The 26595-nt window shown below is 43.5% G+C and overlaps 2 protein-coding genes across 4 annotated transcripts in view; one reads left to right on the forward strand and one right to left on the reverse strand.

The window, feature by feature from the left end:
* stx4 (syntaxin 4) overlaps positions 1-9320 on the forward strand; it is an 11676-nt gene extending 2356 nt beyond the window's left edge. The window contains exons 2-10 of the mRNA XM_028567710.1: positions 1205-1309; positions 2040-2139; positions 2396-2470; positions 3581-3651; positions 3765-3873; positions 4751-4824; positions 7303-7440; positions 7530-7640; positions 7857-9320. Coding sequence (XP_028423511.1) covers positions 1205-1309; positions 2040-2139; positions 2396-2470; positions 3581-3651; positions 3765-3873; positions 4751-4824; positions 7303-7440; positions 7530-7640; positions 7857-7937 — 864 coding nt within the window. The 3' untranslated portion in view covers positions 7938-9320. The remainder of the gene's footprint in view (positions 1-1204; positions 1310-2039; positions 2140-2395; positions 2471-3580; positions 3652-3764; positions 3874-4750; positions 4825-7302; positions 7441-7529; positions 7641-7856) is intronic.
* Positions 9321-10948: 1628 nt separating this feature from the next.
* Positions 10949-26595, reverse strand: part of srcap (Snf2-related CREBBP activator protein) — a 38039-nt gene continuing 22392 nt past the window's right edge. For 2 of the 3 annotated variants that reach the window (XM_028567708.1, XM_028567707.1), the window contains 15 exons: positions 25281-25432; positions 24942-25157; positions 24040-24204; positions 23036-23188; positions 22421-22750; positions 21711-21886; positions 21196-21509; positions 20883-21085; positions 20335-20504; positions 19941-20137; positions 19004-19118; positions 18357-18482; positions 17766-17942; positions 17441-17524; positions 10949-16770 (listed from right to left, as the gene is read on the reverse strand). In XM_028567708.1, the coding sequence (XP_028423509.1) occupies positions 11338-16770; positions 17441-17524; positions 17766-17942; positions 18357-18482; positions 19004-19118; positions 19941-20137; positions 20335-20504; positions 20883-21085; positions 21196-21509; positions 21711-21886; positions 22421-22750; positions 23036-23188; positions 24040-24204; positions 24942-25157; positions 25281-25432 (8011 nt within the window). In that variant the 3' untranslated portion in view covers positions 10949-11337. The remainder of the gene's footprint in view (positions 16771-17440; positions 17525-17765; positions 17943-18356; positions 18483-19003; positions 19119-19940; positions 20138-20334; positions 20505-20882; positions 21086-21195; positions 21510-21710; positions 21887-22420; positions 22751-23035; positions 23189-24039; positions 24205-24941; positions 25158-25280; positions 25433-26595) is intronic. The other variant, XM_028567709.1, reaches the window with a different exon arrangement.

Consider the following 26595-nt stretch of genomic DNA (forward strand, 5'->3'; position numbering starts at 1 on the left):
TTGGAGGGAGCTTAAAATTCGAGTTGCCAGGCGACAACCTCGGAAACTGAATGATTTGGAGGCTGTCTGCAGGAGGGTGGGCCAACATCCCTGCCGAAATGTGCACAAACCTTGTCACCAACTATAAAAACCGTTTGACATCTGTGCTGGCCAATAATGGCTTTTCTACAAAATATTAACATGCTGTTTGTCCAGGGGGTCAAATACTTGTTTTTCCTCATCAGATGGTTATCAATTTTAATAAATTCATATGATGTGATTTTCTGGAATTTTCTTTGGGATTCTGTCTTTCACTGTTAGAATGTACATATGATTACAATTGTAGATTTTTGCATTCTTTGTAAGTGGGCAAACCTGCAAAATCAGCAAGGGGTCAAATACTTATTTCCCCCACTGTATGTGTGTATATATATATATATATATATATATGTGTGTATATATATATATATATATATATATATATATATATATATATATATATATATATATATATGTATATATATATATATATATATATATATATATATATATATATATATATATATATATATATATATATATATATATATATATATATATATATATATATATATATATATATATATATATATATATATATATATATATATATATATATATATATATATATATATATATATATATATATATATATATATATATATATATATATATATATATATATATATATATATATATATATATATATATATATATATATATATATATATATATATATATATATATATATATGTATATATATATATATATATATATATATATATATATATATATATATATATATATATATATATATATGTATATATATATATATGTGTGTGTATATATATATGTGTGTGTATATATATATATGTGTGTGTATATATATATATGTGTGTGTATATATATATATATGTGTGTATATATATATATATATATATATATATATATATATATATATATATATATATATATATATATATATATATATATATATATATATATATATATATATATATATATATATATATATATATGTGTGTGTGTATTATACCCTGTAAAGCGACTTGAGTTCTTGAAAAGCGCAATCTAAATTCAATTTATTATTATTATTATTATTATTATTATTAGTGTCTTCCCTTCAGATGGAGATCTGTTTATTTTCGGTCTTAAATCTGCCTTTCAGAATGCGGAGGCTTCAGATGAGGACGAGGAGGGCAGAGCGCTCATGATCAAACCTGGAACCTCTTCAGCCAAAGAGGAGAAGGAGAATGACGCCTTCTTTAAAAAGGTGAAGTTTGTCTTAATCCAGTGCTGTGGCCATAGGTGTTATTTACAGATAATTATCAAAACTTGCCAGTGCAACCCCACCCCCCTCCCCCCAATTATAACATCCTTTACATAAATAAAGACATTTGCACCATAACTTAATGCCGAAAAGCACAACTTGTTGCATAAAAATTCCTCAGAATGCAGAAAATGAAGTTTCATATGCTCGAAATTTAACACCCCCCCCACCCCCACCCCATGTTGAACCCAAAGTTACACCCTTGGCTGTGCTCTTGTCTGATACTTTGCTGCTTTTTATATTCTATTTTGTCAACATCTCAGTCTGTGCTAATCCCAGCGTCCTTGTACTGCCGTGAATACGGACGTGTTACTCACGTCAAACCTTTGTGCTTTTACAGAAGATGCTGCACCTCGGCCCGGAACTGACATCGTTTTCATTATTGATCATTCTTTCAATGAATAGATGAATCATTTAGTTTACCTAATGTAAAAAAAAAAAGAAAAAAATCAACCCAAAGATAATCACTTTACATGACATGAAAACAGAGAAAAGCAGCAAATTCCTCCCATTTGAGAAGCCAACCAAAAGCACTTATGCTTGAAGGATGAGTTGAATATTTAACAAACATCTTCTCTGTTGATTAACTAAGTGAATAATCAACTAAAAATGCAACTGTAAACCGTTCTTCTGCCTATAAACTTTGAATCTACAACTTGTTTCCCACTCTTAGGTGCAAGAAATCCATGAGGGGCTGCAGAGTCTCAAAAAGATGGTGTCTAACCTGGAGAACAAACAGAGAACTGTGCTGGGGGTGGCGCTGCCGGAGGAGAGTGAGTATGTTAGTTCGGGCCGTCGGTCGCTCCAGATGTGAGTTCTGATCTTGTCCGTGAAGTGCAAAACATGCCCGACAAGTGCTAGAAACTGGACCAAGTTAAAAAAAAAAAAAAAAGATTTCAAAGTTGTTTACCTTTTTTAAGTGAACAGTAATAAACGTGCGGAGCTGATTGCCTTAAGCTAATTTTTCTCGCCGTTACAGTGCTGTCTGTGATCTTTGAGTGTCTGCGTGTTGTTTTCCTCCTGGCTCAGGTATGAAGAAAGAGCTCCAGACGCTCCGAGACGAGATCAAAACGTTGGCCAGTCAGATCCAGAGAAAACTGAAGAGTGAGTATTGATGGAGCGTGGTGATTTTTGGTTTACTTGACTCACACTTTTTTTGTGTTTTTTTTGTGTGTTGTTTGTTTTTTTTAGTATTATTTTTTTTTTTTAAGATATTTTTGGGGGAATTTTAGGCCTTTACATGACAGGACAGCTGAAGACATGAAAGGGGGGAGTGGGTGGGATGACATGCAGCAAAGGGCCGCAGGTCGGAGTCGAACCGGGGCCTCCTGCGTCGAGGAGTAAAACTCAGCGTTTCCTCTGTGTCAGAGATATTCAACAGGGGGTCCTCAGAGTAAGTGCAGGGCGGCCACCATATTATGTCTAAAATGTTTTTGAAAGTTTCTTTTTTCAAAAATTCAAATGTGTCTGAAAATATACAATAATATGAATCCACCCTATTATTAGGAAAGATAATTTGGCCTACTTGTGAAAAGAAAACATTGAAGATGAGCTTAATATAGGTAGCCACACAGTTAAGCTTAAGCATTCACTGTGCCTTCCACATATATGTGTAACATTAAAACATGATGTATAAATAATATATATATCTATTCATTTTCATCCATCCGGCCCAGTTTAACATGCAACTCAATTTTATACAATATATGTACAGTAGTAGGGGGTCCCTACTCAGTCTCTCTTTCAGCAAAGGGGTCCTTGGCCTAAAAAACGTTGAAGACCCCTGCTCTATGTTGATTTGACTGTGGTGGCCCCCCACGGCAACATTTCTGCCCCCCATGGTATCAGAAATAGGGCTGCGTTGTTAGAGTGCATGTCGGAGAATAGCGCGGCCACTCAGCAGAAAAGGGACAATCCTAAAGGAAACACTGGTGAACCTCTATATATGGGCGCCCTTATTTAGTTATTTTGATGTGGGATTTTGTTTTAAAAATCGTATTATTCATTTTTTTTATTTCATTTTAGTTATTTAAGAGAAAAACAATCTAATTTCAGTTGCACTTTTGATAAGTGGACACATCTGTTGTTTTGCACAGTTAATGTATGTCATGTAGTAGTCATTTGTCTGCAGCTCATCATAAGAAAATCGCATTGTGAACTTAAAATGAGTGTATCGCATCGTTACATCTCTACTTATCAATTATCTTTGGACAGGTATTGAACCGAAGAAGGGAGAGGAGGATGGAAAATATATACCCGTAAACGTTCGGATGCAACGGACCCAGGTTGGGGATGTGATGTGATGTCATCTCATCCGACCTTTTTGTAAATCTCAAACAAAATTCTTTTTTTATGTCATCGTGGCGTTAAAGTGACATAAAGGTTCCCATCTGTCCAGCACGGCGTTCTGTCGAGGGAGTTTGTGGAGCTGATGGGTCGCTGTAACACCATCCAGGCCGAGTACAGAGACCGCAACGTGGAGCGGATACAGAGGCAACTCAAAATCAGTAAGTACACGGCGAGGCGCCGGCTGAGATTTGTGGTGGTGTTAGGTTTGTGGTCTGTCGTACTGATCGCTTCCTCCTCATCTGTCTGTCTCGTGACATTTTCCACGTGTCTCTCTCTCACTTTCTACTATACACACTTCACTATTTAGCATTTACAAGCACTCCTTTGTGATTTAATAATTGGTTGAAAGCACACTATAATGTAGTTTATATAATACCTTCTTCTTTGAAGACACATTTTATATGATTACAGCTGTTTATTTACTAATTTATTCATTGTCTATTTGTACAGCAGCCTCCTTTTTTGGCTGCCCACAGGAGGAGTTATAGTAGTTGGTAACTACACTAATAAACTTCTGCTTACAGCTACTTAACCATTTATTAAATGCTATTAATATACTGCTTATGAATGCTAAATATCAGGGTCAAAGTAAAGTGTTCAGGGTCTGTAATGGTATGGAGGTAGAGCTGGAACGATTAATGGATTAGTTGTTTGAAAGAAGGTTAATTGGCGACTGATAATTGATTAATCGTTATTAGTCATTGTCTGAGCAAACATGCCAAATATTTGATGTTTCAAAGGAGAGAGTTTGCTGTTTTATTTTCTATGTTTGGGTTTTGGGCTGTTGGTTGGACACATTGTTCCTCTTGTGGTGGGGATTTTATTTTTATTTATTTTTTGGAAAATAATTGCCAGATTAATGGGTAATGAAAGTAATGGTTAGTTGCAGTCTGTGTATATGAACCAGTTTAACTGACAGGACGGTTCTTCTCTTTTTGATTTCAACACGGAGGGGGTTTTTGTATTTTCATTTTCAGTGTTTCACAACCACGCCCTGAAACCTTAACACTGATCTAACGTACTGCTCACTTTTAGCTGGGAACAACGTGACAGAAGAAGAGCTGGATGCGATGCTCGAGAGTGGGCAGACGGATGTTTTCACCCAAAATGTGAGTCAAGCTAGATGAAAGCAGTGCGTCAACAGCGTGACGCTGGAAACCACAACCGTCACCTGCTGAAGCAAAAACAGTTTCAGATGTCTTCCATCAAACACCAACTCACAGTTGTAGTTACTTAAAGGAACACGCCGACTTATTGGGACTTCAGCTAGAGCTGGGCAATATATCATTATTATATCTATCGTGATATGAGACTAGATATCGTCTTAGATTTTGGATATCGTAATATAAGTGTTGTCTTTTCCTGGTTTTAAAGGGATGTCATTTTCTGAACTTACCAGACTGTTATAACTGTTCCACACTACTGATTATTATTTATAAAGAATCTCATTGTGTAAATATTTTGTGAAAGCACCAATAGTCAACCTTACAATATATCGTTGCGGTATCGATATCGAGGTATTTGGCTACAAATATCGTGATATTTGATTTTCTCCATATCGCCCAGCCCTAACTTCAGCTTGTTCCCCGTATCCCCCACAGTTAGATAAGTCCATACATACCCTTCTCATCTCCGTGCATGTTGTAACTCTGACTGACCCCCACAGCTAGCCTAGCTTAGCACAGATCCTGGACGTAACCGGCTCCATCTAGCCTAGCTTAGCACCGATCCTGGAGGTAACCGGCTCCATCTAAGCCTAGCTTAGCACAGATCCTGGAGGTAACCGGCTCCATCTAGCCTAGTTTAGCACAGATCCTGGAGGTAACCGGCTCCATCTAGCCTAGCTTAGCACAGATCCTGGAGGTAACCGGCTCCATCTAGCCTAGCTTAGCACAGATCCTGGAGGTAACCGGCTCCATCTAGCCTAGCTTAGCACAGATCCTGGAGGTAACCGGCTCCATCTAGCCTAGCTTAGCACAGATCCTGGAGGTAACTGGCTCCATCTAGCCTAGCTTAGCACAGATCCTGGAGGTAACTGGCTCCATCTAGCCTAGCTCAGCACAGATCCTCGAGGTAACCGGCTCCATCTAGCCTAGCTTAGCACAGATCCTGGAGGTAACTGGCTCCATCTAGCCTAGCTTAGCACAGATCCTGGAGGTAACTGGCTCCATCTAGCCTAGCTTAGCACAGATCCTGGAGGTAACTGGCTCCATCTAGCCTAGCTTAGCACAGATCCTGGAGGTAACTGGCTCCATCTAGCCTAGCTTAGCACAGATCCTGGAGGTAACTGGCTCCATCTAGCCTACTGCTCCCAATAAGTGACAAAATAACGCCAACAGCAGTGCTTCGCCCTTCTGAGAATATAGTCCCCAGTATGTATACGGTTAGAAGATGGCTGTGTGTCATGTGACCTTGTTATTTGTACGCTGTGACTATACAAATCACAACATGTAAATAGGAAAATTTTGGCGTTATTTTGTCACTTATTGGGAGCAGTAGGCTAGATGGAGCCGGTTACCTCCAGGATCTGTGCTAAGCTAGGCTAGCGCTGGGAGGCGTCAGACAGAGTTGCAACACACACGGAGATGAGAAGGGTATGTACGGACCTATCTAACTCTGGGGGATACGGGGAACAAGACAAAGTCCCAATAAGTCACTGTGTTCCTTGTCATGTATGAAATGGTGACAGATCTGCTCTGTTGTCGTCTCTCTAATCGCTGAAACTGGACAACCGATTCGGTAAGCAAACAAAGAGGAGCAGGTGCAGCCCCTAGCGATGTCCGTAGTGTTTCAGTAGCTCATAGAGTGAAGAACCCCGCTGCCTTTTGACGTGCACTCTGTCAGAGACCGTGGTGGAAAGTACACTTTTGAGATAATTGTACTTTACTTTAGCATTTCTATTTCATCCTACTTTATATTTTTGCTCCACTACGCTTATGTAACAGCTCGAGTTACTCTACAGATTAAAATGTTGCATTAAATCACATGATAAGGGTCCAAATTGCTTTGTTAAACACTAAACAAGGTTTTTGGCTTGTGACCTTTTACAGAACAGCAGCTGACGCCTCTTATCATGTCTCCGATGTCTAATGAGTTTATCATTTACATCAAAGAGACATTTTTAACAAACTACTAGTGCCGCCAACTACTCAGTTGTTTTCATTTTAAATAATTGTTAAGGGTGCCCGGATAGCTCAGTCGGTAGAGAGGCTCGGCCCGGGTTCGACTCTCTCCCCTTTCATTTCTTCAGTTGTCCTGTCAATGAAGGCCTAATAAAATGGCCAACAAATAATCTTATAAATAAATTGTTAAAGGCTCAAAGAGGTAAAATTATCCAATATTTCACAAAAATCTGCAAAAATAAGAGAGAGGAATACTTGAAAAAGAACACAAATGTGTGTCTTTGTTCTTCTTTCCTTTCCCATGATCCGATGATCTTATAATTATTTTTTACAATGTTGTATTGGAACTTTTAAAGGCTCCGAGTACATCTTCCACCACTGGTCATAGATAAAACCTTGTGACTGCTGGCAGGTTTTTGTATCGTTTACAACGCCGCTAATACGTATCGTCACTGCGCTGTTCAGATCCTGATTGACGCTCAAGCTACGAGGCAGGCCCTGAATGAGATCGAGTCCCGGCACGACGAGATCCTGAAGCTGGAGAGGAGCATCCGAGACCTGCACGACATGTTCCAGTACCTCGCCATGGAGGTGGAGGCTCAGGTAGAGCAACTCTGACCAAGTCTCTCGGCCTTTTTTGGGGTGGGGGGGTTATGAAGAGTGTCTGATTCTGATATTTCTGCCTCCTGCAGGGGGAGATGGTGAACCAGATTGAAACCAACATCAAATACTCGGCCGACTACGTGGAGAAAGCGAAGGAAAACACGGAGAAAGCGGTCACGTATCAGCAGAAAGCACGCAAGGTACGATTTTAAACTCTTAAAGACCCCGCGAAACGGACTCAAATAGCCTTCCTCTGCACCTGATTCATTTTGCTCGTATGTTAATTCATGTATTCTCTCTCTCTCTCTCTCTCTCTCTCTCTCTCTCTCTCTCTCTCTCTCTCTCTCTCTCTCTCTCTCTCTCTCTCTCTCTCTCTCTCTCTCTCTCTCTCTCTCTCTCTCTCTCTCTCTACGCAGAAAAAGATGTGGATAGCGATCTGCTGCGCCATCCTCCTCCTCATCCTAATCATTTCATTGGTCACCACCTTCGGCACCTAACACCAGCCAGTGTAAGTTGTTGGCTGTAGACTAGTTTAGCAGAAGCACATTAAAAACAAATCCCCTTTTTATGTAAATAATTTCAGCCCACAGGATGTACAGGTGAATTCTGTCTGTTTGTTTTTTTTGTTTTCTTTTCTTCAACATTTCATATATTTGTCTTTGTCTAACCCTCCTGTCCTCCCAATGGGCCTTTTTTTTTTTTTATTTTTAAGAAGAAATGTGCTTTTAACTCACAAATGACTACAATCTCGCCTGCCTTTCCACTTCCACTGAAGAGGCAGTGCTGCTGGTTTATGGAAACCCCGCCCTGTCCCATTCTGGTCTGCAACACAAAGACCAGGATGCTACGATGTTACGTCACTGCTCCTACAATATCCCCTCCTACATTATAAAAAAAACAAAAAACAAAGACGAAATAAGTGGCCTTGAGCAAAGCATAACGCAGTATTGAAACCCCACACTGGCGCTGATTATACTGTACTCAGGAAACTTGTGTGTTGAATCTTGTTACGTTGTCCTTTCTGGATGAATTGGAGGCGTAAATAACAATTTTAATAGATTAGATTATTTCTTTTATAGGCAAATAGACTAATATAATTGTACATAACCTATAATGCTGGTGATTATGACATTCTTTATGAGAGGATTTTTTTTTTTTTTTAAACTTGAAAGTTGTTTTGACTGCCTACATGTAACAAGTGTAAATATAGATTTATTTTTTTTTGTGTGTGGAATAACATTACCCCCCTTTTTTATTTTACAATGTCTCAGCACTACTATAAAAGGCCCAAGGCCCACTTTTATTTGTCCTACCGGTTAGTATTTATGATTTAAAACAGTTGCGTTAGCTGCTGCTATGAGAAGTTCTGCAACCACATGACTTTTTTTTTTTTTTTAATCACAACTGTGCCTCCTCCTTTATGTCCATGTGAGAATGTAATGTTGTGCATTAAAATTGTCAAGAAGGGATGAAGTGAGTTTTTATTTTTGCTTATTTGTTTAAATTCACACAGCAATGTTTCAGCTGCAAGTCCTCACTGCTTAGCCTGACATACACACATACTCTTATTAGACTCTCTTCACTGGTTTGTCACATTGTGAAAAGACTCCTTTTGCCTTGCTATAATTTATGTAATTATGTGGGGAAATCCTGGAGCAGTGATAACCAGAAAAAAACACATTAAAGGAGGCAAAAGGTGCCCTATGTGACAAATCTGTAAAGAAAAACAAACCAAAACTTAAATGTTAAATGTTGTCCTTTTTGAGGCAGAAAGAGGTTGACGCAGAGCAGTGACTTTACTGTGTAATATTACACCTGTTGAATTTTGCATCACTCATTTATTTTAATGGGTTTTTAAAATAAAATACTGCCATCTAATATTCTGGGTTTGTTTTGTATCAAATAAATGGTTTCGTTTACCTGTTCGATGTTAAGCCGCCTACACGTGATTGGGGGTAAAACGCAGCGTAGGGATGTCATCGCTCCTCGCTGCCTCCTTTCATGGTTGCATCTTGATAGATCAGAGACAACGAGGTCAAAGTTGAAATAATTTCAACTTTGAGCGCAGCGCTTGGCGGCTGTTATGAGCCAAGGGTCCGCCCCCCTCCCCGTAGGAAAACGATGGCCCAGCCAGCAAAGAGCGGTTACATCCTGGATCACGTGTAAGGCGGCTTTACACAGACAATTAAAAAGTAGTTTTTTTGCATTTTCACACCTTCAAAGTATTTTTTTTTTTTTACTATAAGTAATTAAAGTATGACATGAACTTTTATTTCACCCACAATTAATGAAAAATGGCAACTCATTTTTGGTCTTTTTATTCAACTGTAATTGTCTTAATTTTTCAAGTAAAACAATGTGGAATTACAAGGGATAAAAGGAATGCAACAAATAAAGAGACAAATCAAAAATAAGACCATCACCATAAACTAACCCCAAAAAAAAAAAAAAAAAAAAATCACCGCTGCTCAAAATAGCTTCGACAAGTCCAAAAGTAAATTGACAATTTACAGTCATCTGGAACTGTACCAGTAATTTTATTCACATATTTTGTCCAAGTAATTTCTTTTTACATGAACCAAGAGCAATGAAGTGATGCTGACAAAAAAGATTCAGGTGAAAAATAAAACATTAATTTGGTAGCACTGATGCACGAGGTGCTTTTCTTGATGTTGTCTGGGGTCTTTTTTATTTTGTTTGGCTTTTTTATTTTATTTTTTTTTAAATAACGAGAGAAGCTCAACACCGCTTCAGGTGCTTCACAAGGCAATCTAAGGTTCAAACCCATTTTGGCCAAAGAGGCACTCTTAATTTCAATAACATTTACTTGCCCTTTCGATATAAATACGTGACAAAGTGGACCGTAACTATAACTGCCTTTAGGAAGATTAGGAAAAAGAAAAAAAATGTATGCTGCTCCAGGTCTGTGGTCAGAAGCAAAAGATGATCCAAGGCTATTTGAAAGTTCAACGAATGCACTTTCAAACTGTAGAGATACATCGTGAGGTACCAGAAACCAATTAATCGACTGAAGTTGATGTAAAAACGTATTACTACACCACAATGTACTCCAAAAAGCCGAGGGCCACGATATCAGATGTGCAAATGAGAAATGCAAGGCTGGATTTAAAAAATGAATCCAATGAACAGAAACTTGACATGACAAAAAAAGGGGGCCCAAGCAAAGACAAGCTCCAGCATAGTGCAGCAAAGATCACATTGACAGATCTGGTCTCTTCCTAAGACCCTGGAAGAAATAATAAAATATGCATAACTTATCGACTGACTACAAAGAAACAATAGTCAGGACAGCTGATGAAATTTGTCAAAAACCAAACGCTCTAAAACCTCCAACTTACAATACAACTGGTCACTCTTACACTCATTAGTTTTTAATGTCACACAAACGACTTCATTTATGACCCCTTACAGAGGGTGCTGTATAATCCCATTTTAACACAGAAGATCTGAAGAGTGTTCCAGTTTTTAATGATTACAGTACATAATGTGAGCTAACAACTTTCCTTTATTACCTCTTGCACCTTTGTCGCCCTCGAGTCCCAGTGGTGAATGTATCCACTGTACCACCTCTCGGTCTAGTTGACGCACAGCAACGGCGCCACTTTTATTTTTTTATTTAACTCTCAGTCCGGCATCCCTGAGCCTTCCCCCGGCTGACAATGGCTGAGCTGGTGAGCGGACCAGCTCTCTAATTGGTAAGGGAGAGGGCCCAAGAGGCAGGGAGGTCCCTGGCTTGTGCAGCACTCCGTTCCCTTGCATTCATCAGAGTGCACACAAAGCAGCAACCTTACAGGTCAGGACATGCTCTCGGATCGTGCTCTGCAACGCACTCTCGCTTCCGTTTTTTTTTCCTCTCTCTCCGTTTTGGCACTCCGATCATGTCTTGTTGTGACGATTTTGACCAGAAGAGGAGCGGGTGCTCGCGGCCGGCGACCTGGCCTGCACCGCCGCGAGAGCTGCCACGCTACGCAGCACTCGGTCCGGCGTCCCCTCGGTCCCCGAGCTGCTGTTCACCTCCTGCGAGAGCCTGTGAGACCTCCGGCCCTTCCGACTCTCCCTGTGCTGGCCCTGCTGGTCCCTTTTGCCTCGGCTCTCCGAGCTGCGGTCCCGCTCGCTGCCGGAGGACGTGGCGCGGGACTCTCGGCGCTCCGTGTTCTGGGAGCTGACACTGCGGGTGCGCTGGCTGCTGTTGCTGCTGCTGCGGCTCCGGCTGCTGCGCCCGCCCCCGTCGCCCTCGCCGTCGCTGCTCACGCTGCTGCAGGCGCTGTGGACCCGGGACGAGGACTGCGCCTCCGCCTCGCCTTCCTTGCCCCCCGACGACTTCCTGCCCCCCCGCTCCTTTTCCTCCGCTTTAGACCTCTTGTACTCCGCTTCCAGGGGTGGGACCAGAGAACCGGGGCACTGTCTGGTGGAGCGGGACACAGGGCGGCTCGTCTGATTGGGCGTCGAGGGTTTGCTGCCAGTGCTTTTGTTGTTAGTAAGATTGACAGAGTTACTCTGTGGAGAGGCTGGTACGCTTTTGCTTTTAGGCTTTTGGTTTTTGTCAGAAGAAGAGGAGGAGGCAGGGGAAGTCCCAGCGGCCTTAGCGCCGGAGTCTTTGCGAGGGGTGTGGCCAGGGGTATCCACCCGGCCTTTCATCGCTAGGAGCTTGGCTGCCGCGTTGAGTGCCGAGCACCTCTTCCCCAGAACTTCGGGCTCAGGAGGCACCACGCTGTTTGTCTGAGCTTTGCCGTCTTGTGGAGGCTGAGATCCTGCAGTCTTCCTGGTGATCCTGACAGAAGACGTGTCGCTGCCAGACTCGGCACCCGTGGACGCGTTGGCGTTGTTTGATGCATTTCTGTCAGAGCTTCCCGAGGGTTTCTTTCCTTGCCGGCTGTTGCCCTTTTCCCTCTCCTGATCTTGTAGCCCGTGCTTGGCTGAGCGAGTCAATCGGCGCTCCTTCCTGCTCTCGCCGTTGTCGGAGTCCGAGGATGAGGAGGAGGAAGAACTGGAGCGCCTTCCCCGAGACGTAGCGGTGGCGAGCGCCTTCTTGCCACCTTCCCCTTCCTTCGCCCCGCCCTCTTCAGTTTTCTCCTCTTTCCCAGTTTCTGAGGTGACATCCATTCGCCTCTTCTTGGCAGGATGCCTGTTCTCGTAAGTCCTCTTGTGGTGAGCGTGACGAGTGAGGGTTGATGTTGATGTAGAGGAGGACGAAGAGGACTGAGCAGACTCCTGGCTACTCTGGCGACTAAGAGGCCTTTTTTGGATTGGCGTTTTCTGATCTTCGGTTGTTTGCTCAACCGGCTGTTGCTTAGGTTTTTCTTTCGGAGTGGCAGTTGCAGGCTGTGCATCTCCGCCTGCTCTCTCCCTTCCTGACTCAACGTCTTTGGTCTCAGAGGAACTCTCCACCTTTCTCCTTTTAGGCTGAGACTCACAGATGTCCTCCTTGTTAGGCTGAGCCTCGCAGATGTCCTTTTTAGGCTGAGACTCACAGGTGTCCTTGTTAGGCTGAGACTCACAGATGTCCTTGTTAGGCTGAGACTCACAGGTGTCCTCCTTGTTAGGCTGAGACTCACAGGTGTCCTCCTTGTTAGGCTGAGACTCACAGGTGTCCTCCTTGTTAGGCTGAGACTCACAGGTGTCCTCCTTTTTAGACTGAGACTCACAGGTGTCCTTGTTAGGCTGAGACTCACAGGTGTCCTTGTGAGGCTGAGACTCAGAGGTGTCCTCCTTGTTAGGCTGAGACTCACAGGTGTCCTCCTTGTGAGGCTGAGACTCACAGGTGTCCTCCTGTTTATCATCCTCCTCCTTGCTAGACCTTGATTCAGGCTCCGCTGCGTCTACTTCCATTTCGGTCACCCTGTCCGGGTCACCTTTAGGCGCAGACACTTTCTTTGTTGGCTCTGAAGATCGTTTCTCAGACGAAACACTAGAGGATGCAGATGTGGGAAGGGGGTGCAGGGCCTCTGTCTGGGCTGGTGAAGACACATCTGGGGAAACATCTGTGGATGCAGAGCTTTGTACTTGCGGGGAAACGACCGCAGACGCCTGTGTGGTGGACACAGCTGCGGTAGCTGCTACGGTTGCTACGGACACAGGGGTGGCCGTGGTAGTCGATGCTTGGGTGGTTGGGACGTTTGTGGTGGCAACTGTGATGGACTTTTCTGGAGATGGAGTTGTGGTCACTGGGGCACCTGTGGAAGTTCTTACCGGGGGTGGGGGGATCTCGACAGTCTTTTCTGCAGTCGTAGCAGGAGTCGTTGAAGTTGTGTGTTCTTTGGAAGAAGGGGCTGCTGCTGCTGCTACAGGGGTCGGTCCTGGGACCCCCTCTGCTCTCTCTGTTGGGGAAGATGAAGTTACTGTAACTGTCTCGGCTGTGGTGGTCACGCTGGCAGGTTTTGTAGTTGGGGAAGGAGTGCTAGTTGGGGTTGGTGTAGCAGCAGGTTTTGTTGAGGACGTGGAAACAGCTGGAACAGTTTCCTGTGCCTGTGTAGCCACTTGAACTGGTGGTGAGGTTGAGACGGGCTTGGTAGGGACTTTAGGAGTTGTAACAGTAGTCTTTGCTTGAGCTGAAGAAGATGGAACTGTGTTTGCTGCCGATGAGGAGACCGTTGTTACGGATGGTGTGCTAGACGTAGACATCGTTGGACTTGCTGTGGGGACTGTGCTTGGACGTGTTGAGTTTGCCGGACGAGCTTGGATTGCTTTTACTGTTGTTGTTGTCGTCGTCCTAGTTGTTGCTTTAGAGGGGGGAGATGAGGTTGGTTGTGGTGAAATTGAAGCTGGGCTAGTAGCTGTAGCTGAAACCGTCTGGGTGGCAGCTGGAGCGCAGGACAGAGCAGCTGGAGCAGAGGTTACACAAGCTGGGGCGGATGATACAGTAGCTGGGGCAGAGGATTCAGTACATGGGGCGCAGGATGCAGTAACTGGGGCAGAGGATTCAGTATTCAATAGGGCGGCCGATACAGTAGCTGGGGTAAATGTTATAGCAGAAACCGTCTGGGTGGCAGTTGGAGCGGAAGATAGAGAAGTAGGAGCAGAGGATACAGCAGCTGGGGCAGAGGATAGAGCAGCTGGGGTAGATGTCGTAGCAGAAACCTTCTGGGTGGCAGTTGGAGCGGAGGATACAGCAGCTGGGGTAGATGTCGATGAAAGAGCAGAAGCTTGGGGCAAGTCCTCCACAGCCATAGTTTTAGAGGTTACTGTAGTAGTGACTGCTGGTGTCACGCTGACTGTTTTTGATTTTACGCTAGCAGCTTCTGTAGTCGTCGTCGGAACTGCGCCGACGGCCACGGAAGAAGACGACACGGTCGATGGAGTGACAGCAGCTGGTGTGGAAACCGTGGTGGTTTTGGCAGAGTCTGTTGTTGTATATCCTGAATGGTTCAGATCCACGGGAGCTTTGGGAGCACTGGAAACCACGAGTGTCGGTTTTATGTCTGCAAGAGTTGGTGCGACAGCGCTGGCAGGTGGCACTGGAGTTGTAGAAGTGGGGGGAGCGGCGACGGGGCTAACAGCAGACATAGAAAGTGTGACAGAGGATGCAGAGGACACCTGCGCTGACGCTGTGTCTGAGCTTGGGGCTGTAGCTGAACTAACAAATTGGGCCAAGGCTGATGCGGAGGCAACCACAGGAAGGGGTGCAGGTGCTGTGGGTGCTTTGACTGAGGCTGTGACTGTTGGTGTAGAAGCTTTATCGGTGGTTGTTGTTGTTGTTGTTGTTGTGGGGGCTCCTTCTGGATTTGGAGCAGGGGCTGAAACCTTAGTCTTAGTGTCCGTTTCCTCATTTTTGGTAGACTGGGAGGCCCGACTTGTAGTGACAACAGCAGCTATAGGGGTCTCCGACTTGTGGGGAGACAAGACAGTCGACTCTGTGCTGGCATCGGTTTTTGATAAACCAGATACACCAGCAGTAGTGGTCTCATTTTTAGAGTTGTGGCCTTCGCTCACAGTTTCTGCCGTGGTTGTGGAGTCTTTGCGAGGACGACCCCTCTTACGTTTTGGGGAGAGAGGGGGGTTCCCCTCCTCAACTGGCAAGGTGGGCTGTGGGGAAGCGGCCACTGTGTTGTCAGACTCAGGTAACGTAGGAGGAGTCTTAGGGGGCCGGCCCCTCTTTCTTTTCAAAGGCGTCACAAGAGAATTCACACTGGACTCCGTAGAGGACGAGTCTTTGCCAGGTGGCATGTCAGTTTTCCTGGACTGGTTCCCTCCTCTTCCTCGGCCCAGTTGCTGCTGTTGCTCTACAAGCTGGGCGGCCATGCGAGATTCAGTTTCCAGCCTGCGCCGTACAGGGAGATTTCTCAGCACAGGCATGTCAGGAGAAAGATGGGGTGGGGAATACGGAGGATAACTTCTGACAGGCGGCGGGTGCACCGGCTGACTCGGAGTAGAGTCTTGGTCCTGAGGAGATTTGTTAACGGCCCCTTTAGTTTTACAGTCGGGGCCCAACGGCGAGGTGTTGTCTTTGTTTGGTTCGTCGACCAATCCGGCAGCGTTCTCCTCCACGGCTGCCTCCTCTGGAGAAGCTCCACCTCCAGTGCCGCTTCCTCTCCGCCTCCTCCTCCTTGGCTCCTTCTCCTCCACTACCGTGACCAGCCTCCCTGGAAGCTTCCGCAGGACTTTGGCTGATGGAGAGTCTTCAACCAGGCCCCGCAGGACTTCACCGTCCGCTGACTGGCGCTTGCGCGGTGACCGGGAGCTGGTGGAGGGGAGAGACATGGCGCTGTTGTCTTTGGTGTCCTCATCTTTTGCCTGTTGGTCCAACGGGCAGCTGGATTCTAGCGAAGACTCCGACAGCCTCCTCTCACTCTCCCCGTCTTTCTCCTCTCGGCAGGCTTTGGAGGTCTTGCCGTCAGTCTCCCCAGCGCACTGCGGTTTCCCTCCAGGGGGAGAGGTGGTAGGAGGGGAAGGCCTGGTTTTGATAGTCTGGTGATCTCTGGCAGGAGACGAGGCTTTCGAAGATTTGGAGGAATCCTGAAGCCTGGTCGATGAAGAGGTTTTGTGATGGTCTGTGCGGGACGGGGTGGTAGACGCGGCGTCTTTGGCAGATCCTCGTCCTCTCAGACCACAGCGGAGTCTTTCAGGCACTTCTCTCGGGGACGTCTCAGACTCCGTCTCGGGCGAAGCCCCACGCAGCCGACCACTAATCCTTGTAGAGGGGACAACCTTGTCCTTGTCCTTGGGTTTACGGCCTCGGCGGGCTGGCTGAGCGGGCTCCACAGATGCTGGCGGTGACAAAAAGTCATCGTCCTCGTCGTCGGATGAAGCGTGGAGCTTCAGGCCCTCTTCCTTGGCCTGGTCCAGGCCCTTCCTGGCGGCCTCCACTTGCTCCTAAACAGACAGATTGTATGAAGTTTGGTTTCTACAAAACTGGTCAAATGTCTTAATGTTTTGGTTCTGAGGGACTCTACAGGGTTGGACAAAGTACTTAAACATCTAACAATATAAGACAAAGCAAGTTGTTAGACTAATACCCCTTTATTACTTTTAAAGTCATTGTTATGTCTATTTGTGACTATTAAATAGTGATGGCCATGATGGCATTCAAGTTGAATAAACACCTGAGTCAAATCCAAAATGATGAATTTCACCAGATTGGTATTTAGCAGTGCTGAAACGATAAAATGAGTCAATTAATGGATTGGTTGATTGACAGAGAAGTCATTCAGGCCAATTATCAAGCAAAAAAATTCCAAATATTTTCTGGTTACAGCTTCTCACATGGAGTGAAGGTTAATACTTTCTCAGTTTTATATCATTGTAAATTCATTATTTTTTAAGTTTTTGGACTTTTTGGACCAGGAAACATGAAGATAACCACTAGTTGCAGCCATAGTATTGATCTTAAGACAACAGTTTATGTTTTTGTACACCCTTGTTCCTTTATGTTGAGGATAGGAATTAACAGGAGTCTGAAGTCAAAGTTGAATTTATCTTAAACTTAGAAAGCCTGATGAGACACAAATCGGTTATTTATCGTTAGGTGAAGATGTGGCGTTACCTCAGCCTGCTTCAACTCCTCCTTGCATACGTCTTCTAATGAGGCTTCCAGGAAGTTCATGGCGTAGCGTTCAATGGGAGTGAGCTTGAGATAGGCAGAGCAAATGTGTTAACAGAGCGTACATTATAATATAAATGCAGACATTCAGCAGAAATAGCCCCATCTTCACTGACGAGCAAACCTTACAGATGTCATCGTTTCAGCTGTGTATAGAAACTATTTATTTTTTATGTCATAAGATGTATTCCCCAGCCATTCAAGAGCTCAAACCAATGTTCTAGTCTCGATTTTAAATGAATAATTCAACAACGAAATGATTATTCACCTGCTCCACCAGAGCAGCGATTTCCTGCTCGGCCTTAGAGAGCTCCTCCACTTCCTCTTGCTCCCCTCCATCATCCAGCGGTATGTTCTCGTTGAACTCCGCCAGTTCTGCCACCTGCTCTGCTTTGGCCTGTGAGGCTGCGACTATGTCCTCCTCATCCTCGGCACGACACAGGGCCTGCGACGATCATTTCAAGATGATCAGGTTAATGTATACACCACCATATTTGATAGAAAAGCTTTGGTTTGACAGTATTAATTGAGGTTTAGGTTAATAAGTTTGGAGTTGATGTAAAGACTGTAGTAAGTGAAGCTAAAACATCTCAGTAGCTGACTGCAGTTATAAATCCATCCCGCCCTTTTCCCACATTATACATTGAAACCATGAAAGTTAAATTTTTTTTTTTTCCCTCCTGTGTTTTTAACTATAATGACCCCCCCCTCACCCCCAAAACATCTTTTATAATTTTCAAATTTAACAACAAGGAGATTGTTCCAACTTTGTCCTGTGCTGCAAAATAATGTTTTGGATAATTACCAAATGTTAGGTGCTACATACAGAATATCTGTTGGTATATGTGATGCATCTAACCTGCTCCAGAATGGTGGTGCTCTGTTTGTTGACAGCCTCTTCCTCCTCGGGTTGGGGCACCGATAGCTCCACTGCCACATCCCTCCTCTCCCCTTCATTCATATCGAATAGCTCTCGGATGGTTTGCTGAGGAACAAAGTGAAAATGAGACCCATTCAGCTCAGGAAAATGGGTCTGTGTACTTGACGAAAAAAAAAAAAAAAAAAAAAAACTAAAATAGGTCCTTGAACAGCTAAATGTCCTTACATTGAAATACTCAAAAAGAGCAGCTATCCTAATGGTGTCAAGTGGTATTACTTGAAAGGGAGATCTGAACACGTTTAATGAAAGGGGAAGAGGACATAGCCTGTGTTTCTGCAATAGAAAACATTTATTTATGTGCTCATTCATCAAGCACCCGCCTACATGTTTGTGTTTGGATAAACCAATGATTCATCGTCACATTATTAACAGGTTTTTAGACAGAAGACCGAAATTAACAAGAGAGAAATTAAGATACTTTGTACGTTGAATTTAACTTGAACATCTGCACTTTTATATTACGTGCAGCCGGAAACAGTAAGGTGTGGTAAATGGTCAAAACAAAGGATATGGTTAGTGAAATAAATATTTTATTTATGCAAAGCACGTCCACTGAAAATGCCTACCTGTTTGAAGAAGGCAGTGGTAAAGTTTCCTCCTTCAATAGCCATATCTCCCAGCATCCTCTTCTGATTGGCTTTCTTTAAAATGTTCTCCTCCACTGTTCGCTCACTGATCAGCCTGAAGAGATTCATTACAAAAAGAAAAACATTAATATGTCGCTGAAGTCAGATTTCTTTAATGGGGAATTTGAGCAAATACCACGGCATTAAAATAACTGATTGACAATTTAAAAAATGCCATTTCCTGCTCTCCTATCACACCATGCATCTGTAGTCTTATCATTTCCTTATCTGCTATTTTTGGTATTTAACTTTGTGAAAAAGGCTCTTTATATGTCCTAACCAGACCTTTTGTTTAGGTGTACGTTTTCTAGGACCTAGGTATTGTGCGTGCTGGAATACTAGCATGCTTACTGACACACGTTATTAATTATCAAGGTTATTATTTACACTTGTAACTTGTTGACACTTGTTCTTTTTTTTCCTCCTGCAATGGCATTAACATGTCTGCCACAAGGAAAATGGGAGTGTGGAGACTTTCCAGTATGTTTTCTTGAGATTAGAATTACAACATCTCCTGAAGGTAAATTGTGGCATACTGGCACCACTTCCTTCCTTAAAAATCACACGTGGATCTACATTTGGACATAAAACCTAGCTTTAAAAATAAAATAAAAAAAAATAACCTGTGCATTTTACAGACCACAAAATATACCACTTTCTGTCTCATTAAATTCACTTTATACTTCCTGCTTTAATCGAGTGTTTAAAGGTCAAAATGAAAGTGAAACTGCAGCCTTAAAAAGACCATATGTGACTGAATCATCTAAAGAGGTTTTGCCTTTTTCTACTCGGTCCTGTTTAACCGTACAAAGCGATTGCATAGCGTTTAATCAGTCTCAAATGTATCGCTCATGTAAATGCACTTTTACGGCGTCACCTGTAGATGTGGACGTCTCTGGTCTGGCCGATTCGGTGGCAGCGGTCCTGTGCCTGAGCATCCATGGTGGGGTTCCAGTCACTGTCGTAGAAAACTACTGTGTCGGCCCCAGTCAGGTTCACCCCGACACCTCCGCTGCGAGTTGATAAAATGAAGCAGAAAATACGCCGGTCTGCGTTGAAGCGCTCCATTAGAGACTGGAGGAGAAGTAAGAAGATGCACGGAGAACAAACATTAAGTGACGGCAGACTGACTGGATCCCAACTTGATTTTTTGTTACATATATGTCGTATATTAGGAGGAAGCCAACATTTAAATATTCAGCTTGGTTTGGTGGATGCAGTAATAATTCTATTTTCGTACATGGTTGTTTGGAAATACCGTTAGCACTAACCTGTCTCTGCTCCACACGGGTGCTGCCATCCAGACGGAGGTAGATGTGTCCGTGGTAGTTAAGGAACTGCTCCAGCACATCTAACATACGCGTCATCTGGGTGAAGATCAACACTCTGTGACCTCCTGTCTTCAGCTTTCGCAGCAAAGTGTGGAGAGTCTGCAGCTTACCTGCACACAGTAACAATGCAATTTATTTATTTAGAAAAACAGACTTGCCACACTACTAGGAAACAAACAGGCAGAACACATCTATGAAAAACAAGCTAGTATGGGGAACTTATGGAGATGATTTTATAAGACTAAATGTGAAAGCAGGCTTCCCTGAATCAGGTCCATGAAACATCAGCCAGGGGTGACCAGAGCTTTAAGAGCAGAAACAATAGGATTCAAGAAGGCAATTTTATGACTTAATAAATAGATAAATAACAAGTAGATAATTGTCTGCTATCACATTAAGACTAAATAAAGAATAACAATGCTCGCTGCTGTGAGTATTACTGCTCTTTGTATCAAACGTGCTGCAAAAGAAGCATCTTAAGACCTTACCACAATCATACTGTATGAGCCTCAGGTCTGGGAACTGGGTCCGCATGTAACACTGGATACGATGGAGACTGCGAGTAAGCGGAGTGACTTGAGCTGACAGCAGGGTGGAGAAGACTGCCTGCTTGTGGCTTACAGAGGGAGGAGGATGGCAGCAGTGCATGGAGATCGGAGGAGCCTCCACTGGGGGAATCGCAAATGTAAACCTAAAATGGGGCACAATAAATAACCGTTATGTCCCAAATCTTTCCTCTTACTCGAAGCTCTTGTATCCACGGAACATTTTAACCAACCAATCAACTGATCAGTTATCTACCTGTCTATCAGATCATTGAGCAGCTCCAGCCTGTCATCAATGCTGTGGATGGCCTCTCTCACGGCGTGACTCTGAAGCCAGAAGTCGTATTTGTTTTGCCACTGTGCGAACAGACAGCTGCTGTGGCCCGAGCGACCCCACTCCCCCTTAGAGCTCGGGGCGGCTGGCGAGGGGCGGGGACCAGGGAGAAAAGTCAAAAAGTTCAAAACCTCCCGGCCGTACATGGGCTTTGCCGCACAGTGGTTCTCGTTGACTCGAATGATGAAGTCCAGTCGGCTGTCGCGCTGCTGTTTCTGGCAGTCTGCCAGCCATGGCTGTCGAGTAAAAGAAGGTAAACATTAGCCGGGTGAAGAGCTGGAACACAAGATGCTAAAACAGCACTGATTGTATTTACAATAGTGACAACAGCGAGATATGTGCTGTTAAAATGTGTGATGAGATAAATCGCCTTAAATATGGAAGAGTGTAACTACTCTAGTGTATTTTTGCCTTTGTCCGTAGATGAACTTGCTTACCATGTGGAAAGGAGAACGAGGAGGAGGACGAGGGACTCTCCTGGGCGGAGGGAAAGCTTTCGCACTTGTACTGGGCCTCGACTTCGTGGTAACGGGTGTTTGACTGCTGCTGTCTCGTGGCGCTGATGAAGAAGAAGCCTTTGACGCGGAGGACGAGGAGGCCAGCTGAACTGGAGCTGAGGGGAGAGGAAAAAGCAGAGCGTTGTAAATGAACAAATTCTGCAGCACTCCCAGCAGCCATTCACTTGAAAAGAAATGACCATGGATTTCATTAAGTTTATAAAGAGAAACAATTTCTCCCGAAATAACAAAACTTTTGCGGTCAGATGTTAACTCACTACAATTAGTGAATTTATTGTTTCGCAGACGACTTGCAGATTTTGGATTCAATACCCAACAAATAGACTGCAGTCCTTATGGTTCACTAACTTCTTCTGACTTGTAACTTGCCTTAGGCACCGAGACTACTAAACAGCTTCCTGTAACTGCCTAAACGTTCCTGCACGTTTCCTCTTACACAACATGCTGCACACATCTGGAACTAAGCAGATTTAAAAAAAGAAAAAAATGGGATAGTGGGCAAGAAAAAAAAATATATATAAATACTAAAGATTAGTTGCCATAACAATCTGACCCGGTTCGGCTCGGCATGCATGCAGCGTTATGAATCATAGCTCAGAGAGAATAAACGCTGGAGCTCGTTCTCTCACCTGGCTGCTCTGTGCTCGATGGAGGAGGCTGCACTACTGTGAGGACGGGGCGAAGGGGGTGGGGCTGGTTTGGGGTTGAGCTAGGGGTCCCGGGAGGAGCTATGGTGTAGTGGGCAGTAGCGGGACCAGGGGTGCGCTGGACAATTTGCAGCGGGGCAGTGTTTCGGACAGAGGTGGTGCTGGCGTGGGGTTGCGGGGAAAGGGAAGTATGAGGAGCAACACGAGGGGAGGGGGCCACTGCCAGGGTGGGCACAGGCTCGCCGTCCTTGCCTGCTGTCTGACGCACAACGATCTTCACAACGCCGTGGCTGCTCACCATGGCGGGGGGCACTGAGGAAACACGAAACATATCAGCTGGGAGCTTCTTTATTAAACAGATACAATACTGAAAACTTCAAAAGATATGATTTAAATCGACTTCCTGACAGAGGTCGTCATAGGATAACCTCCAAAAAAAAACATTTCTAAGTCTTGAGGCAAAAGTTTCTTTAACATACATTCAAATGAGATTTTAGGATTTTAAAAAGGGCAGAATTGAATGAAATCCTTTTAAAGATAATTTAAGATAATGTGTCTATGTCTGTTAAGAGGCAGAACATGAAAGAGAGAGCAAACCTTGTGCTACGGCATTGTGCGGCAGCCGATTCGTAGGGGGGGCAGTAGAGGTGTTTGCAGGATGTGTGTTGGCTGCGCTCTGGACAGCCAGCTGGGCAGGCTGGCTGATGAGGTGGTGCTGCACCCCACTGGACACCAGGTGCATCACATTACCTGCAGTCAGTCAGACGGGTTATAATCAGAGACTTTTTCTCCTCAGATTCTCAAATAACCACATTATTGCACACAATACCCAACGACTTTAATTATTCCTTCATTGGGAGATCCGGTTTAAATAGATACATTTTATATATAAAAAAACGTAGAGCTCTGTCAAATTCAGTGACTATCTCCTCACAGTCAGCTAGCAGTCCTAAAAAACCTGGTGTTCACACACAGCCCCTGCTCTATAAATAGAAAAGAAAAAAAGTCGTTCTGACCAGGGCACACTACACTATTCTGCTCGTGCTCGTGCACAGGACAGGGATGTATAAAGAGAAAGGCAGCGGAGCGAGAGAGACGGTAAATCTGGCACATGCTGACGTTCTGAAGCAGCACTGACGTGAGGGGAATTTGCCTGGGTGTAGAGATCAAATATCAGCAATAGTTTCCCAGAAGCGCAGACTCCACCTTTTATATTGTGTTTCACTGTTACAACTTTTTATTATTATTATTTTTTTTAATTATTAATAAAGTTATTATTGTTAGAAATTGCACTTTTGTATATTTTGAAGAAGCAACGACAAAAATGTTGCGTTTTAACCGTCAATGTCATTATCCATACTGCAGCACAGATTTAATAAGGTTTAAAAAACTAATTTAGTTTTACTTAAGTATTATTATAGGCAAACCTTTGCCTATAATTTGTAATTTGGGATCTGGTGCGAAGCCAAATAATATCCAGATAAAATATTGTGATCCACTTTTAAAACAAAATTAACTAACCTAAACTGAATTAAAATGACAGAAAAAAAAAACCCTCCCTTCATTGACCCACAGTAAGTACGAGACAGTTTAACACCAACCGTGAACTGGGCGTGGAGAAGCTGCTGGGACTTGGTGGATCTGGGCTCCAGACAGAGTCAGCTTGTTGCCCTGAAGCTGGAAGGTGACGGGTTTACTGCCCTGGCAGGACGACACAGGTCGCCCTGCCAGGGAGGCAAGCTGGGCTATGCTCACTACCTCACCAGCTTAGGAAGGAACAGAGAAAGAAGACGTGGATTTAAAAAAAACAACAAAAAAGCAATATTAGATTCACTTTACTCCAAAGTCTTCTTCTTCTTCTTCTTCTTCTTGTTATTACTTTTGTATTATACCGCCACCAACTGTACAGGAGTGTTTACCATGAACTTCATAGAAACGTCATAGAGTCTAGGTTTGAATTAACTCAAAAGAAATAAACAAACAAAACAAAAAAAAAAAAACTATTCTTTTCACTAAACCAGTACTCTGAAGAAAAACAAATAAAACTTCAAGTCTTTCCCTTGTCATACCCTGTTCTTCAAGTATATCATGTATTGCATTCGTTCCGTCCATTTCCTGCCAGTGTATTCTACTATCTTTATACTTCTTACATACAAAAAGTACATGTTCTACATCTTCTTTGTCTTGACATTCTGTGCATAAGCCATTGCCAGATACTTTTTTTACTCCAAAGTCAGTTATTGTTTGTTTAGAAGTTAAAGATAAAAGAGTCTTTACAAGAGTGGAGCACAAGGTTGTGAACAAGGACCAGTGTGTATGATGCTTGTTTAGAAAAGGTGTGTGCTTATTTAGCTGCTGGACTGACTCAAAACAAATAAAAAAGTTACAAAAGTACTCAGAATATTAAATCAAATTGACCGCCATCATCCAGGGTGGAGTTTAAAGGAGAGAACCTGTTATCTGTTAACAACTGAACTAAAAAAGGACATCAGTGTAGACTTACAGGGCAACCTAGCCTGCATATCTGGACTGAGCAGAACCCTCTGGGGCAGCACGCTGCCGGGGTTTGGACTGGGATGAGCCGGGACGCCGGCGGTGCACGGGGCAGCGGGAGGCCGTACGCTCAGCACTGGCTTCGGAGCGCTGGCTCTCACCGCAGTTTGAGCTGAAAGATGCATGGACGGGCGAGGAGTGGCCGAGGTCGACACCGTACACACCACTGAAGAATGAAGAAAAAAAAAAAAGGGACATTCCAAAAATTACGTAAAAAATAAAAAATAAAAAAAGATCTGCAGCTGCAAAGTACATGTGTAGGGTAAATCATTTTTTCCGCTTCACTTGCCTTGTTGAACGACGGGGGCAGGGGCAGGAGTTGAGGGGACTTCAGTAACTGGTGGAGGTTTGGGGGTCTGTGCTGCGGGGGGTACCGAGCAGGTAGGCTTGTTCATCAGCAGGACCGCTCGGTTATCACTTTTAGGAGGCGGCTGGAACGTCCTAAAACACAGACAGACCAACATACAAAAGATCAAACGATGAATTCATACATTTTACGCGTATGAAACCTATGATTACCATTATCCACCGACTATGCACTTTTTCTCTTGCTCTTATTTTTAATATCTGAAAATTTGAATTAAAAGGTTTTTGAAAGGTTTGCCTCTGAAAATGCAGAACGTTCCCACTAAAGAACGTGTTTGCATACTGTTGCCAAAACAATGATGATTTGATACTTTACCTTTCATAAGCATGTTTCTCTGCAATACTCAGTCTTTTTTTGCAAATAAAAAAGCTAAACATCTGAAATACATTAGTGTTTGAAATATGAATAGTGATAGGAAAACGTTTAATATCTATCTATCTATCTATCTATCTATCTATCTATCTATCCATCCTCATTTAGTGCCATTGTCCGGTCTTAATTTGTTCGTCCGGACACATTTCACTCCATTATTCAAAAAAGTGCGGCTATTTGTTAGCCCCAAAAAGAAAAAAAGAAAGAAAATGATGCTTTGGTGTGTGATTAAAAGGTTGGCTGCTGCAATACGCAACAGGGAAGCTGAAGAAAAATCAATTGCACTTTCACTCCTGCCACTAACAGCATATTTGTTCACATTGCCATTAACACTATTGATCGATTATCTAGTTTGATTGCGTGTAGGCAGAGCTGCAGCTACACAACAATTTAACATTTACACCACTAATGGTGGCCTGTCAACTACTTTCTATGCATTTTAGGTACTTTCATACAGTTCTTTCTTAAGTGTTGAATTGCAGTGTTGAACTTGTTTCTTGAGGAAATATATTAAGTGAGAGAATTGACATCATTTTAGATGCTAAATAATCCTGATAGACTTTTCTTAGCTGCAAAATGTTAGTTTGCTTTTCTTCAAAGCCCAGTTCAGACCAAAAAATTGCAAATCAGTTTTAGAACGTAAGGGACGTCACCCTTTTTAACAACCAATAGCAAAGTCAGCTTGTAAAGTCAGCTACAAAACTATAGAAATAAAATGATCCATAATCCATTTTATTTCTAGGTTACGAAATCTCAACTGGTCGAGTTTTAGCCGGAGGCTCAACGACCGCCGGCGAGCGCGGTACCGTTACGTGGGAGCAGCGTTAGAACGAAGCAGATTCGTCACTAGAAATGCAACTGTAGC

Source organism: Perca flavescens, chromosome 21 (assembly GCF_004354835.1).
Source record: "Perca flavescens isolate YP-PL-M2 chromosome 21, PFLA_1.0, whole genome shotgun sequence".
In the NCBI taxonomy this organism is placed as follows: domain Eukaryota; kingdom Metazoa; phylum Chordata; class Actinopteri; order Perciformes; family Percidae; genus Perca; species Perca flavescens.